The sequence below is a fragment of the Melopsittacus undulatus genome, chromosome Z (assembly GCF_012275295.1).
Source record: "Melopsittacus undulatus isolate bMelUnd1 chromosome Z, bMelUnd1.mat.Z, whole genome shotgun sequence".
Classification (NCBI taxonomy): Eukaryota; Metazoa; Chordata; class Aves; order Psittaciformes; family Psittaculidae; genus Melopsittacus; species Melopsittacus undulatus.
In genome coordinates this window covers 28,903,263-28,919,317 of record NC_047557.1, presented here as the reverse complement: position 1 = coordinate 28,919,317, position 16,055 = coordinate 28,903,263, and the positions used below count along the sequence as shown (strand labels likewise).

Here is a 16,055-nt window from a genome sequence, read left to right as displayed (position 1 = left end):
GCAGCAGGCTTGGAATGAGATGATCTTTAAAGTTCCTTTCGACCCAAACCATTCTATGCTTCTGTGAACATCATATAGTGGTTTTTCTCTCTGTTCTGTTTCCTTTTCATCACGGCACATGACTTCAGAAAATGTCCTGAGTGCTTGTATGGTGTGTGTATTTGTGTGCCTTCTTAGTCTGGTCCTTCAAATGTTGCTAGCAGAATAACATAGCTCAGCAGTCTATAATTAGTTTCAACTAAGCTTTTAATAATAATCAATTTATTATGACTCTTGCTTTTCAAGATGTGTATTTTTTTCCCTTCATTCTTGCTTTCCTTCAGCTTTTTTCTCTTGCACAATTTTCAGTATATTGCAGTATATCACTTTTCTGTTACTGCCAATCTGTGAGATTTTACTTCTCTTTCTGTTTCTATTTTGCCTTAAGCCTTTTACTTTTCCTGCTTCTGGTGGGCTTTTTGTTTTATTTTAGCATTTAGCTCCAGAAGAATACAATGTGCATGGGAGAAGCATAATAGATGCTTGTTGACAGCTAAGTGAAATAAAATGCATGAAAGGGATGAAAGTTCTAGGGATGTTAAGTCCTGGAGCTTTGCTTCCTGAGTGATGAAGATATGTATAACACAAACCCCCAATAATTTAAAAGCTTTACCTATTGTAACTTATGTCCATAGCTGCCATTTTACCTATTGTAACTTATGTCCATAGCTGCCAAGTTCCCTTTCAGACAGGCCTCTTTCAGGTTTCTGAAAGCGATGATGTACATCTTACTTGATGTGCTCACACAATTGCCACCTGACAGCTGTGAGGCTAATAGTGGGACAGTGTGTACTGCATCACTTACGCCTCTGATACTGGATCCCCCTTCCAGGGGCCACAGGCTTGACCTCTGCTGCTCCTAGCTCTGAAGTACATATGTGTTCTTTATTGCCTGAAAAATTGCATTAGTTTTTCTCGCATAATAGTTTTATTGATAGCTGTAATACATGATGTGGTACATAATGTGTGTTTGCTAGAAAAAGTTGGTTCATTACTCCTCATTTAATCAAACTAATCGATCCCTGATTCTTCACCTTGCCATTTAATTTGACAAAGCAGGAAATCAGCACATAAGATAATAGAAGCAAAAGTAGTAGAAAAAGTGTTAATTTAAGACCTTTTTAGGATCTAGGTAAAATTAATTTAGTCAGCTCTCTTTCTTTCTTTTGAGGACAGGACAACTTCAAGAAACAATGGATGATAAGTGGGATGGAGACTGTAGGCCTCTGTAAAATTGTCTTAAGGAACATGTTAGTGTATTTTTTGCCAAGTTGTGTACTTCGAATACATACTTATGTATATTGTTAATCAGAGACATCTAGTTTTTTATATGGTTTTGTTTTTAACTGCTAAAAGTTTTCTAAAGTATTTTTATTTTCCTTCAGCTGATGGAGTCTGTGTGTTTAAATGCTTGGTTAACAGAGACACTGAATATTGTCGTGTGGGAAAACAGTCTTTGTTAATTACAGTGGGATACAACAGTGCCTTGATTCAGTTCAAATCACAATCTGGTAAGTACATTTTGAATTTGTGAGCATCTTCTCCTTCCTGCTGTGCTACTGTATTGCTGAAGTTCACTTCAAAGTATGTTGTCTTCTACCTCTGTTTCATGTTGGCTATTTAAATATTACTTATTGTTATAATAATTCATTCAATCTGCCTCTCACCCACTTCATTTGCCTTTTGGGGAGTATGGACCATCCATACAGTGAACATAATATTTTCACAAAACAACTGCAGATTAGTTTTCTGAAGAAAGCAAATGCAACTGTAATAACTGGTAAATGTAATGATTTGTGTTGGCAAACTGCCACTTGTTGTTCCCCATTTAGAAACATCTTGCAGATCTATTTGCCTGTATAGTTAACTAGGGTAGTTTAACACACACCTGCAGTTGTTAGGATATATATTTTGTGTGTGAAAAAGAAACTTAACCCTGTTTTAGAAACATGACTATTGCAGTAGAATTTTAAGCTTTATTTTTTACTTCCATCTGACTTGTGTTTTTGTAAATCCAACAACTAAGACTATTTAATATGTGCTATCATCATGTCCTCGTATAAACTTTTGGGAAAGCACTCTTAGTTTTTATGCAAGGAAATTCAGAAGGCTGCCTATTTATTCTGAGTAGTGTGCAGCATGGCCACAACTCATTTTGAAATTGTGTTACTACAGTTAACATACAACTTCCCCTTTAGCAATAATCAAGAGTTCTTATTAGTAGCCTGCATCAGTAGGTTTGATGATTTCCAGGAGGACATTATTTGTATTATCATTATTTGTATTTTATATTGTGTGGTAAATGAAGCACGGAGCAATTAGATTAGGTTTTTGGCAGCTTTTTTAAAGATGTTGTTTCAATGGATTGGGATATGAGAAATTGGATGGAGATGGATTTGTGTAATGAGGTGCTAGTCCTGTGTCATCTAGACACAAAAATGAAATCTTGAGTTTCAGGCAGAAAATGTAGTATTTAACCTGATTTTTTCAGTTGTGAGACAAATCTTGGTAGCCTTTGAAGTCCTACCTGGTTATAGTCTTTCATCTGTATCCATCAGAAAAATTATTCACATTTTCAACCTCTTACCTTACTAAAACAATATAAATGTAAGATAAGAATGACTGCGAGTGTCTGTTGTTTTGTTTGTTGGTTTTTTTTTTTTATCTATGTATCTGAGTGTTACAATTCAGGCTTGTGTTTCCATTAAGTTTTTTTCTCTTGAGACTGCAATATAACTGTTTATACAGACTCCCACATCATAACTGAAGAAATAATTGAGATTAGGTAGTTCAACAATTTATTAGCTCACTGCTGAGAGAATTAATAACCAATAATTAAAGACTCCAGCAAGCTTTTCAGTACTCTTTGGTCTGCAGTCACTACCATATATTGCCTATCAAGGAAGGTTCTGATTCCAAAAGGCACTGATGGTTTGAGATCCCAAGGCAAAAGAAGTTTCTCTTAGTGCTCTTCCTCACATTTACAACAAGTATTTGGAAAAAAAGTCCATCTAAATTATGTACAGTTTGGAATTTTTCGTGAGAGGAGTGCCTTGATGATTTAGTGGTAAATTCAGGCTTCTCTTTAGCTATATTCCTTTGTGATTTGTGTTTAGTTTATTTATGTAACTACATGTTTTGAAATAGATAAAGAACAATACAGGTAAGTCTCAATTTATTACTTCTGAATATTTGTTAAAATTGCTAAATCATGTGTTTTCTATATTTTTCCGTCTTTAAAGCTCAGGGGAAAATAAATTGAAATGATCTGTTAGTCCATGAAACAACTCGTTGATAAAATGACAGAAATATAATGGTTGGTCAAAGTCTCTTCAGATTATGTGACAAACGGAATGCGTTGGATGCTGCATTAAGCTGAAAGTTACTTAACAGCACCTAGTCTTGAGAAAGTCACATGTTTTTACAAAGAAATTAAGGCTATAGAGAAGAAGTTAACCTTTTTGTTGCTTGCTGTGTACTGGTATAGCTGTTACTCTCAAACTACATTTGCAAATGTTTGTGTGTATAATAAAAAATAATGTTGTGATCCAAAAATGGACTGAAAATCAATTTTCCGTCTCTTAAAAATGCTATGAAAATCCACTGTAAAACTCTAGGGTTTTTAAGTCCTCTGTCTTTTATAAAGGTAGAGGAAGATGAGGAATGAGGAATGAGAGGGAAATTCATGCCCTGCTTATGCCCACACAGAGAATTGTTGTTCTGGTTCCAGCATTTTGACAGTCATAAATCATAGATTGTATATTTCATTTCCTGCTGAACATATGTTAAACATCTGAGCAGGATCAAGCAGGCAATAAAAGTGAAAGTTAGTAGCCTACAGACTTCTTTCAAAAACAAAGATCATTTATCTGTAACAGACCAACCAGTAAGTCTGTAACTCATCTGTGGCAGACTTGGTATGTTGCTCTCTACTCTTCAGTGGAAATGCCCTGCTTAATTTAGCACAGATTTAGTTCATAAGCATAGGATGAATTGCTGTTTTGGTGTCATGGTAGAATTGATAATCCTTTCTTCTCTTTCAAACCTCAATCCTGGTCTCCAGCCACTTTCACAGTGTATCCAGGCACCAGACATGCCGATAGTTGGTGTCCGTAGATGTTGGTTTAGTAGCACAACACATCTTGAAAGTTGTCTGCCAGCTGTAATATCTGTGCCACTTGCACAGAAGCATAATATATGTGGGAAAAAAGGTGCTATTTACAGTTTTCAGCATATAGTACTTTTGGATCTCCACATACAGAACTGAGCTAGAGACATATGAATACATGTGTCTGTAGATACATATATGTGAAATATATTAAAAGCATATGTTGTATTTTATATGTGCAAACATACATGCTATTCCTGCCATATAATTTAAGCGAAGGAACATGGTATGTCTTGTGGTGATTTTTTTTCCCAAAAATTATTAGTTCATGTAATGACATGTGGATCTAATGAGCTATGATTCCATTAACAAGTCACAGAGAACAGAAGAAACAAGCTTGTAGCACAAAGCAATTAGTGCTGGGGCCTTGGTATGCAAACTATAGTCATTTGGGAATGAGGCAAGAATGAAGGGTGTGTTTACTTTGAGCTATTTTTGTTAAATTTAATTCAGAAGGATTCCAGTTAGTGTGTACTGAGACCACTCAGTCATGCAAATCAAAGCACTGTAAGTGGGGACAACTGATAGATATGCCTGAAGACCCACAAGTTGCAAGGAATCTGTTCAGCAGTTTAAGAATTTGTGTCAAATAATAAATTTTATGAAGTAAAGGACCAAATGACTCTGTGGTTGCTTGTTGGTTTATGCTTAGTTATTCTGTTTTTCAGAAAAACAAAAGAAAATAGTTTGGTTACCTGAAACTTGTTTTATTTGAGTTAGTTTTAAAACAGTTACATTCACAAATGTCTTTAATATTACAGCTTGAAACTTGCAGAGGCTGATTGAGAAACTAATGAAGTTCAACTTGTTGAGAGAACTTACTCAATGCATCAACTGTAAATGACTTCACGATGATAGTGAAGTCCAGAATTTGCTAGTCTTAAAAGAGTGGTAGGAGGGTCAATTATTTGGAATGACTATTTGGAAAGCCATGCAATGTGCACATTTGTAATACCTAACTTCTCACCTCTGGGGTAGGAACTGTGGTTCTGTGTTATACTTCAGTTTCTAAATTACTCCACTGTCATAAAGTGCCTCCAGGCTTTGTAGGTGCTTTCTCTGAGTTAATTTGCTTATGTGGCTGTCCCAAACACTGTGTAGCTTTTGGGACTATGAAGCGATCAGTTTGATTTGATCAAATTTCAATTCAGCAGAATTAAGTGTCTGATAAAATTTTTCAAGGTCATATTTGGAGCTGGGGACTGTAGTGTGCAAGAGCAAATACCCATTATGTGATTTTGGAGACTACTAGTCTAGTTGCAAATCTTAACAAAGAAGGCTGCCTGAACATGCCTTCTGCTGTGTCTGTTAGTCTCACTGCTTAAACTTCTGGGTTTGTTGTTGTCTCAGTCTGTGGTTTTCAATGCCATTGCTTTTCTTGATCCAGTTAGAGGCAGCCATTCACAAGTTTTGTGATGTTTTGGGGACTCACTGAGTGAGTTCAAGGTGGTAGGATTTACAGGAAGTGACCTAATCACTTATGGCACTATTTTGAGAAACTTTTGTTTCTCTGGGCTTTGTTTGAACAGTTCTTTGGGAATTATTTTAGCCTTAGCATTTTAAAGTGTTGATTGATTCAGATTCCTGGGAGGACAAAATAAAAGAGATTTGAAAAAGGTCAGTTGCTTTTACTGTGTTTTTGAATGACTCATAACATTCTGTTATTTTCCTTGGAATTATTCTGGGCTGTTTTCTTGCTAGTTAGTATTAGTGTTTGGCTTTCCAGATAGGATCAGAATTTTTTTTTCTTCTATAGAAATGTGATTAACCATGATTTTCCCACAATTTAAAAAAGTACTATATGAAGGATTCTAAATTTCTAGATTTTTTTACTCCTATCTGCTATATCTGAGTATTGCTACATCTGCCTGTCTGTAAATTACAAAATTGTAGTGCCAGTTTTATGTTGGAAGTGGCAACATGATTGTACTGGGAGCTTGTCCAATCATTCAGTGTTTAAAAATCCATTTAGTTCTATTGTTCTGGTAAGAGTGGAATAGACTGGGAGTGGGTGGGTGGATAATTGTTTAAAACATGCAGTAGTTTATTCCAGTGAGACAGGGTATGTCTTAGAAAATGTTGGCAGCATTTTGAAATTTAATAGCCACTAATTCAGTGCTACCATATAGTGCTTTCATGTGAGGCATGTCCGTGGCCACCGGTTCAGAAGAGACTTTCACTAAGCACTGCTAGAGTTTTTACATATCAAGACTTTTAGCATTCTGGCTATTTAAAACTAGAAGACATAAGTGAACCAGCTGCACCAGTGGTATCCATCCAACCAAATCGTCTTCCTTCCTTAAAGTGTATTTTGTTTCTGAGGAAGCTTGTTTACATAAAAATCAGTCATTCTTTCAAAGAAGAATAAAAGAAAGGCTCTAATGTTACTTGGTTTAATAGTTCCCAAAGTATAGTTTAACTTCAAAAGTTTTTGCAATATCACAATAATTTGTACATTTATGCAAATTTGATTATACCTTAAAGCCCCATTTTTCTCTCTGTTGTCTAATACAATTGAAATGGCTGTTCTAAAGGGTATTAAACATTTACATTTAGAAACTTTATAATAGCATTTTACAAATTGTAACTATTCTTTCAGTGATGTTTTTAGTGTGAGATTGACACTGTGGGGGAAGCTTTCACATCTGCTAGTTTGCATTTCATTGGAGAGTAGTTGCAACTTGAAATTAAAGATACTTTAGTATTCTTCTTGATGATAACCATTTTATCAGCTTGGCGCAATTATTTTTTTTTAATATAAATGTGAATCACTAAGGGGTGGAATATTCTGTTTAAAGAAAAGCAATTTTAGTTATGATATTTAGCTGACAGATGATACAATATTTTGCTTTCTGCTTACTGAAGAAAGCATTTATTACCAGTACTAAAAGTAGAAAAGATTTTTGCTTTTGAAAAAGTATGACTTAAGAAATTTACCAATGTGATTTGAAACATGTGGCATCCAGTTCCTGATGTGGAATGAAACAAGGCCACCAGTCATGTTTCCCATAAAAATGACCTACTGACTGAGTCCCCTGTCTGCTGATGAAGTGCTTAGTGGCTGAATTTCTAAGCATGTAGTTCTCCCATGCTGACACTTAAAATGATTCAACCACTATTGTGTCTGGGACAAAATTGTTCCCATTGCACAAATCCAGACTCTCAAAAAGTTTGAAAGAAGGCTGCAGAAATTTACTTACAAAGTGACTTGGTCTGCAAATTGTGATTTAGTATTCAGTAATGTAGTCAACAAAGTGATCTATGGCTGATGGAAATATTAGGAAACTAGTTGTTAAAATTAACAGACTCCCATTAGTCCAATCTGCTGTATTTGTGGCAATTAAAAGCTCTATAACTGGTTGAAAGGTAAAACAGAAATAGAAGAATATTTTTAATAGATACTGCCAAACTTGTATAACCCTAGGGATTTCTGTGAGCCTTCTCGTTTGAGTCTAAGTGGTGAATGCTGTTGGGTTTCTATTAGGACACTTGTAGTAAATATCACTGTGAGTTTCTGAAGTGTAATACAACTGCGAAGAAGCAGAAAGATTTTCTTCTTCATTTGGAAGTAATGTTCCAGCCTCAGACATCTGGGATAGTAATCTGGTTTGGTAAGTTTACTATACTTTTACCTCATGTTTTGTTTTTTTGCAAAGCAGGCATTTTATTATTTGGGTATTTTGCAACTCCATTATTCCAAATGGAAGACTGTAACCCACTGTTTTATAGGAGACAGCTTGACCTATCCAATCATTTGATATGGTCTTCTGATAAGTTATAGACTTCCATTAATTTTTTCAAATGTGGTCAAAGTTACAACTGTACACCTCTCATCAGTAACCAAACAAATTTATTGCTTTATGTAAGTACTGGATTTTAGCAGTAGCCTGCAGCAGATACTGCAAAATACTGTGGGAGTACTGCTTCTCCATGACAGTTATGCTGATCTCCTTAGATCAGAAAACGTAACAGCTGTTGGTAAAATACATTTATTTAATTATTTATTCAGAGTAGCACTATTTTGGATTGCTGCTGTGTGAAGTTTGTGGGGTTTTATTCCCCACTGAGTTTATTTTCCCTTTCATTAATTAATTATTTCACTTCATTCATTAATTTATTAATTCATTAATCTTTCCCTTATTCTGGTATGTTGGTTTGTTTTTTTTTCCCCTTTACCCTCAAGAACCAGCCAGGTTTGCTACTGGAACCTTTTCCTTTTTTTGGTTACTTCTCCACCCTCCAGCCAAATGCCTCAGTTTTTCAGCAAGTTACTGCTTTCTGTCAAGGAAAAAGTTTTCAAATTCATTTCTGTTTCCAGAATTTCACTGGAAAATAAAAGGGGGGGGGAATGAGAAATAAATAAGAATTCTAAGAAGCTCGGCTTTCAAAGAAAATGCCTGACAATTATCTTTTTTTTACGTTCTTTGACATTATTTGCAAGTGAACTTTATTTCCTTTCTGAAAACACTTCAGCCCAGAAGAGTGAGAGTTTTCCCTACCCCCTCAAGGGCTAGGAAAAAAGGGGAAACTGACACTTTTCACCTGAAAGCAAATAATTTGTTCTATAACATAAGTTTTGCCCCAAAGAAGCATTTCTTATATGCAAGTTCATACTAGAGTATGAACTATGGGGGTTTTTGCTGTTTCCTGGTAAATGCCTGCATTAACGTTTTTATCATATGTACAATAAATGTGAGGAAGCGTACCCCTTACTGCAAGGAGGTTAGCTGTAGTGAAGTAAAAGCTTGCACACAGGCAGTTACTAAAGAGTGCCTAATGAATTTAAATAATTTTCCAAGTTTCTTTTTGGTTTTTAAAAGAGAGACAGTTAGAATTGCTGGATTTAAATATTTTTCTGTGTTATGGGACATAGAATACAAACTTCAATTCACATCAAATTGTTTAATGGAGACTTCTGATTGAGTTAAAAATGTTGGTGCTTTAAAAACTGCATATTTTAACAGGTGTAAAGCAGAGATTTCACTGCTGTGTTGTACTTAAGTGCAGTGACTGCAAGTCTTTTAGATGCACCCAGCACTTGGGCAAGTTCTGCAGCCTATTCTATTGTGCTGGAAATAAACCAGTGTCTGGATTAGCTAACCCAAACTAGATTAGGCTGCACACTCATAGTGGTATTCATTCTAGTATTTTTCATTATTTTCAGAATAACATCCAGATGAGGCTCCTTGAAAAAGAAACATCTGTGGTTTGAAGGGAAATTTTGAGTTGGTTAGAGGTTTGAGATACTGAAAAAGTACAGATGAAAAGGCAATAAATGTCTGCTTACATTTATCCTCAAGAATGTCAGGTAATTCTTTTTGGGGTAGTTACACAGTGCCTGGGAACGAGTAAATGCACTGTAAGATTTACTTACATTTTAAAGCTTCAATTCATTAATTTGCCACTCAGAACATGGCTATAACACTTGAAAAGTTTTCAAGTTGTTTTCAACCTGCTAGTGGAAAACTTCAGATTGATTTAAGTGATTGGGGTGGTGAGGGCGCAAGGGCTTGGTTTTCAGTCAATGAAGATCGTAAGTTATTTCTCTGAAAACAGCCAAAACTGTTCAAGAAAAGTCACGGATATCTTCCCAAGAGGAAGAGTTTTGAGGGTGAAAGGAGATGGCTTCACAACATAAAGAAGCAGCTCATCAAGGAGCACTTACAGCTTTCCCTCCTACCATGAACATTAATTTTGGATTTTACAGGATAGATTAATTTTTGCATAAGTATAACCTCTGATAACCCAGAAAATTTTGTAAGCAAGCCAGACCTTTTTCTTTACGGATGAACCAACAAGCAAACCCCCTGGTAATAGAAGAACTCTCTCAGGACAGATCAGAAGGCTCTTGAAGGGGTGGCATTTGAAACACTATGTTTAAGTTACCAGGCAACAACCTTCATATACATGAGTTTTCTTTTGAAAAGCTGATCGAAGGTTTGAGGATCCTGAAATGAGAGAACAAGTCAGTATCAAAGCAAGATATATAGACTGCTAGAACCTTTATGTAGAGCATAGCGCTGAGGATTAACAAAAATTACTATTTCTCTGCTCTTAAAAAATATTTTACTGACTTACAGTTCTGCATGGTTGAGTCCTGATTGCAAAATAAATAGTTCGGGAGTATATGACCCAGCAGTATTCTAGCCTGTAGGTAAGCTAAATGTGTTTTGGTATAGACCCTTTTCTGGTCCCCTTACTTTAAATAAAGAAGAAAATCCAATTTTCATAAAAGCTGAGATCCATTCTGGATATATTTTTAAATATGACAGATTAAGTTCCCAGGTTGTTAAGAAGACCAAAATTAATTCATTATATTTCATTTTAAGGATTTTGATCAATATGCAGATAAAGCCATATTTCATAACACAAGCAGGATGAGGTATTGGCTAATAAGAAGTTATTTTACAGAAAATATAGAAAGAAAGCAGCTCAGTGTATTTGTTTGCAGAAGCAAATAGAAGACAGACTATTGTAAATTGGTTTTGGATGTAAAAAATAGACTTGCTTGATATGGCAAGTAGACTTGAGATAACATTCTTTTCTTTATTCTGCGACAGCCTGCAAAACAAAGTAACCTGGTGTTCGTTGTCCATGCTAAAGAAAACAAGAAAACAAACCTGTTCCTCTTCTCTGTAGTAGGGAGTCCTTATCTGTGAGAATTCCTTCAAGCTTTACCATGTCTTTCTTTTGAACTTATTTCTTGTGTCTGTGTCATGTGTAGAGTATTCACAATAATTCCATTCTTCTGTATTAGATGCTGAAGTTTTATTGTTTGGCAATTTGTCCTGTCACAGAAGTGAATGTGTGTCTGAACTCTCAGACAATATTTGAAATGAGTAGCAGTGGTTAGGAATAGGCAATTTGCATTCCCTAAGAGATTTTTCTTTTGAATTCTTTGACTGCATTCCACAGAAAAAACAAAATCCCAAATTCACATCTGCAACAGTAATTCCTTCCTTACAACCTGATCCTTGGTTTGTAGCTATTTAACTGTAATTTCCTTCAAATACTAAGTAGAAGTAACTAGAATATTTTTGGTGAATATTTGATTTATGAATGCTGAGGATAAACTAACATCCACTGAACAGATGAAAAAAAGAAAACAGGAGCAAATTTGTGCTGTAAGGGAATTTTCCATAGTATATTAATTCAGTCAGCACAGGATCAGACAAGGCTATAAGGATTTCTCAGTAGTGGAATCATTAAGTTTTCGTGAATGAGTTGTAAACAAGTGTTTTTGGCTGCTGTTGATTTTTTCACTAGAGTGATTTTTCACTTCCCACCAAACAACAGCAGCTAATTGTTATTTCTATTTTTATGCTCAAATACTTTTATTCTCATAGTGTTAGCCCCAGATGAATGTGTAAAATGTGGAGCTGGGATTTGAAGTTTGGAATATATTGAGATATATTAGATATAGAGCTGTTCCTATTTTTATTGCTTAATCTTTACTGCCATGTAATAGAGAAGAATTTAATTCCATGTTTTCTTTAAAGTTGATGAAAGAAATGAGATGCTTTTCTGCTCTGTAGTCTGCCAGAACCTCTTGTGATCTTCCTGGTACTCTGACAGGGAAACTTTAATGTGCATCTGAGGTCCATAATGAAAGACTGTGGAGGAACTCCATCAACCTTTTGTACTTTCTGTTTTGATTCAACTCAGTGAGTACCAGTTTTGTAATATGCTAGCACTTTGGAGAGCTCCAGCAACAAATGTCTTTTTTTTGCATATAAATAACAAGGAGATCACACTTTTTTTCCTTAGAATCAGAGTAATTCAATTGGAAGAGAAATTTTATGGTCATCTGGTCAAGGCTCCTTTGCAAAGCAAATTCAGCCCCAGGTTGCTCAGAGCTTTGTACAGTTATGTTTTGAAAACACCCAAAGGTAAAAATTTCTAGAGCATCATCATTCTAGTCAAGCCTTTCCAGTTTTCCTTACAGCATTGGGTTTTTAAATCCGTTCACACTCCTGGACAACAAAGACTCCAAAGATGTTATTCTGAACTACCAAGAAGTCTCTGTAGAGGTATGAAAATAATGTGTGAATAGTGACTGTAAAAGAAAGGATTCAAGCACATCACCACTGAATCCATAGCAGCATGTCTTACCTTCAGAAAGAAAAAAAAAAAAAAAAAAAGTGAAACTTAAGGGTGATTTTCTGGGAAAAAAGTCTCCACTGTCCAGTGTCAGATTTTTTTTTTTTGGTGTTGTCTCTTTATGCAAAGAAAGAACAAAGGGACTGATCTTTTTTAAGTGGATCTCTGTATCTTCCACCAAAAAATGGGCATTGTCTGTAACTTGGGTAACTGTTCATTGTCATGATCCAGTCACTTCCTGTTTCATTCTGACTGATATCCCTGAGTGGGAGTAAAAAGGATGTGTTGATGATATTTGTATATTTTCATGATAATTCACAATTACTTCTGTAACAAATTTATTATTTTGAGACTCTATCACCCCAAATGTGCAATTCTTGCCATCCAAGCTGACAGGTCAGAAAGAACAAAGTAGAACTTTATCCCACCTGGAAATTACATTGAAATATTCTGCAGAGCGGCAATAGATCAGCTCTCTAGAAGATTTCTTCAGAAGGGAAATAAGTTTTAAAAAGTCGTTGAGTTGTGTTTTACAATTTCTACCACCCTTCTTACAGACTTCTGCTACAGTCAGGTTAAACTGACCTATTTCTTAGCAAACTAATGCTGTGATGCTTCTTAGAGCTATTGTTCCAGACTTTCAACAAAATTACTTCATTGCATACATTAGACTGCTCAGAATTTCAGCTGAGAGAAATTACTTGAACACTGGATGATTAAAAGTGAACTTTGTTATGTGGGATAGCCCAGAGGTTCAAAGAGCCTGTGCCCTCAATTAATTTGGACTTCTCTGAGGACATACGGCTATCTCACATTTTTGGTATTTAACTCTGACAGTGAAACAATGTATGACTGCCCCAGAATGGAGGTTTTTCCATCCAGTTTTCCAGTTCTAGTGATTTCTAGCTGTATAAAGACTTAGAAGCTTGGATAACAATAACAGCAATTTGTATTGCTTTTGCTGAATTCCACATTGTCTTTATCATATACTTTTCCCAATAATTTAAAATTTTGTACTGAGGATCTTTCTCTCAAGACCCTACTCAAAAATATTTTTTTCCCCATTAAATATAACTTTTCAGGAATCATGCTTCTGTTGGGTTTTCTAATCATGAGTCCTTGTTTTGATTTCCAAAAAGCCTGACATTGAGCTTGCCCTGATGTCCAAATCTAAGTGGAAAGTCACCTGATATCTTTTACATCTCTTCCCTTTTGATATACAAGCTTTCTGCATTAGAGAGCAATCAGTACAACCAAATGGGTTGAGGATTTTGAAATTTTCTGAAATGATGAAGGAAATTCTCCTTGGTTATTGTATTGAGAAGTTTATAAATAGTTTCTGTTATCTTCAGATCCTTTGTTTCAAAGGCCATTGAAAGTATTGAGTTACTGAATTATCTCCAAATGATCAGAGCACTTAGCATGATCAGAGCACTTAGCATGTACTTCCCAGTGCACAGTTAAATGCTTCAGGTAATTGTTATTTTTATTTGAAAATCTGTGAACAGCTGCTGGAGTTTCCTGACTCTGGTTTAGCAAATTATGAATGTGGCCTGATTCTTCTCCTGTCCTTTTATGAACAGAAGATACAAGATTTCCATCCCTGATTTTATTGTTGTCATCTAAGTTTCCCCCCTGACAATTCTTCCTTACAGTGTTTTTTTCTAGATACTTTCTCCACTTACTGGCATATGCGTTTCTTTTAGACATCAAGAAATTACTTTATACTTGGAGGGTTTGTTCTGATCTTGAAAGATGGAGACAAAAGTGCTTGTGTGAACTGGTTATTTGGGTTTTAGGTCCACATGATTTTTCCTGTTACTTAGTGTCAGAAGTGATGTTCACAGAAGCCAAAGGGCTATAACTCTGAGCTTTTAAGCTAGTCTGCGTCTAAAGGAAAATCCATGGTCCTTAGCCTGGCTTTATAGGTCAATGGAATTTGAATATTTTATTTTAGGTTGTAAACCTTCTAACTTAAATCCCTGCATTCTAACAGTAACCTTAGGTGGTTCTCTGTGTGGAGCTTGGCTTAGTGTAGATTAACCTGAAATAGTAGATTGAGGGTTATGTTCAGCCACTCCTCTGTTAGGATTCATCAGCGCAAATTATTTTTATTTGCTGGAGTTAGCTAACCTGAATCCTTGACAGCACTGTTGCATGCATCCAGGTGCTTCTTTAAATCTTTCAGTGCTGGCCAGACCTTTGCAACAGCTCTTGCCTGTTTAACGAAATTGAAACTGTTTACTATGTATTTATGAACACAGAAGCCAAATGAAGCTTTCCTCTCAAGTGTGACTGTGTTCTTATCTTGTCATTGGATGTTTATCTTAATTTAGTTGTCCTTGTGGTTATCGGTATGTTTGTTTTCTAGAATACAGCACATTTTCAGATGCACTGAAGAAATGTAACAAAAATAAGGAGGGCTCTGTGTTCAGTCAGCGAACAGATGAAGCATCTGCGCTGCAGTATTTTCAGGTAATTAAACTTTGGTGCCAGTTTGTGAAATCTGTTACTGTTGCTTGTTTGATCTCAGTCACCAGATCAGTTAGAAAAATAGCTTAGGTTTATCCAGAGGGTGGTGAGGACCTTGGTAATTTACATACTAAGTAATTTAAGGTAAGATTGGTAGAAGATGGACTTTATCTTTTGTTCTGTTTTTCCTCAACTTCTCACTTTTAGTTTTATGGCTATCTGTCTCAACAACAGAATATGATGCAGGATTTTGTGAGGACAGCAACTTACCACAGAGCTATCCTACAGAACGACGTAGATTTTGTAGACAAGGTAAGCCCTGTTGAGTCTTAAATATTCAAGTATGCTGCTTAGGCTCTAAACATCAATTTGCCCTGTAGAGCAACACTGATCAGACTGTAGCCTTTACTCACCTAGGACTTTGTGCATGAATGTATTAATTTGTGCATGCTTTACGTTATTAATGTTATTGTCAAGCGCATGGATGACAAAGCATGATGCTGATGGTACATACTCAGAATGGACGTTGCCAAACATGAGCTACAAATCCCTTTGCTGTCTTCTGTGACAATCAGGGAACCTACATATGTATCTTTCTTGACATTTTGGGCTGTTATTCCCATTTGGCATCTTAGGGCTTACATACAGAATTAGATTCCTTGTCTTAACTGTTGACTGTGTGTTTGCTATTGTGCCACATAGTATTTTGCAAATACCCACAAAGGTATGTGAATTTATGTCTCTTTCACGGAGGTGTACACTGAATGTTTTTGCACCCCACAGCCATTGCAAACTGAGAAAGCACGTAAGTGTCTGCCGTCGCTGCACTTGTGCAAGACAAAGATTTGGATACAATGCAGAAACTTGTGACTTTAGACACCAAATTAATCTCTGAAATATGTATATAGATCTTGAGGACTACTGTAATAACTATAACAATTATTACTTTATAGTAATATAAAGTCCTTTGCCTCTCAGACTTTCCAAACCATATACTTCAGCAGAAGACAGAAGAGAATTTACACTGGGGGGACATAGAATAATCTGTGGCCCAGACACCAATTACATTGCTTTCTAATTTCTTTTGGTTTATGCTCCTTTTTTTTTTTTTTCTGGGATTCCATCTATCCATTGAGCTTTGATCTTCACCAAATAATTGATAATGGTGCATAGGCTACTGTTGTTGCTGATGAGTATTCATTTAGAACTTGGATAGTATACGAACAGCTCTTATTTTCCACAAAATTATATTAATAAGCACTGAGCTTAATTTATC

General features: G+C 35.7%; 1 protein-coding gene across 1 annotated transcript in view; it reads left to right on the top strand.

Moving 5' to 3' along the window:
* The window catches only part of LOC101875172 (histone-arginine methyltransferase CARM1), a 57,115-nt gene that overhangs the window by 12,812 nt on the left and 28,248 nt on the right, over positions 1–16,055 (top strand). The window contains exons 2-4 of the mRNA XM_034072711.1: positions 1,425–1,550; positions 14,679–14,782; positions 14,987–15,091. Coding sequence (XP_033928602.1) covers positions 1,425–1,550; positions 14,679–14,782; positions 14,987–15,091 — 335 coding nt within the window. The remainder of the gene's footprint in view (positions 1–1,424; positions 1,551–14,678; positions 14,783–14,986; positions 15,092–16,055) is intronic.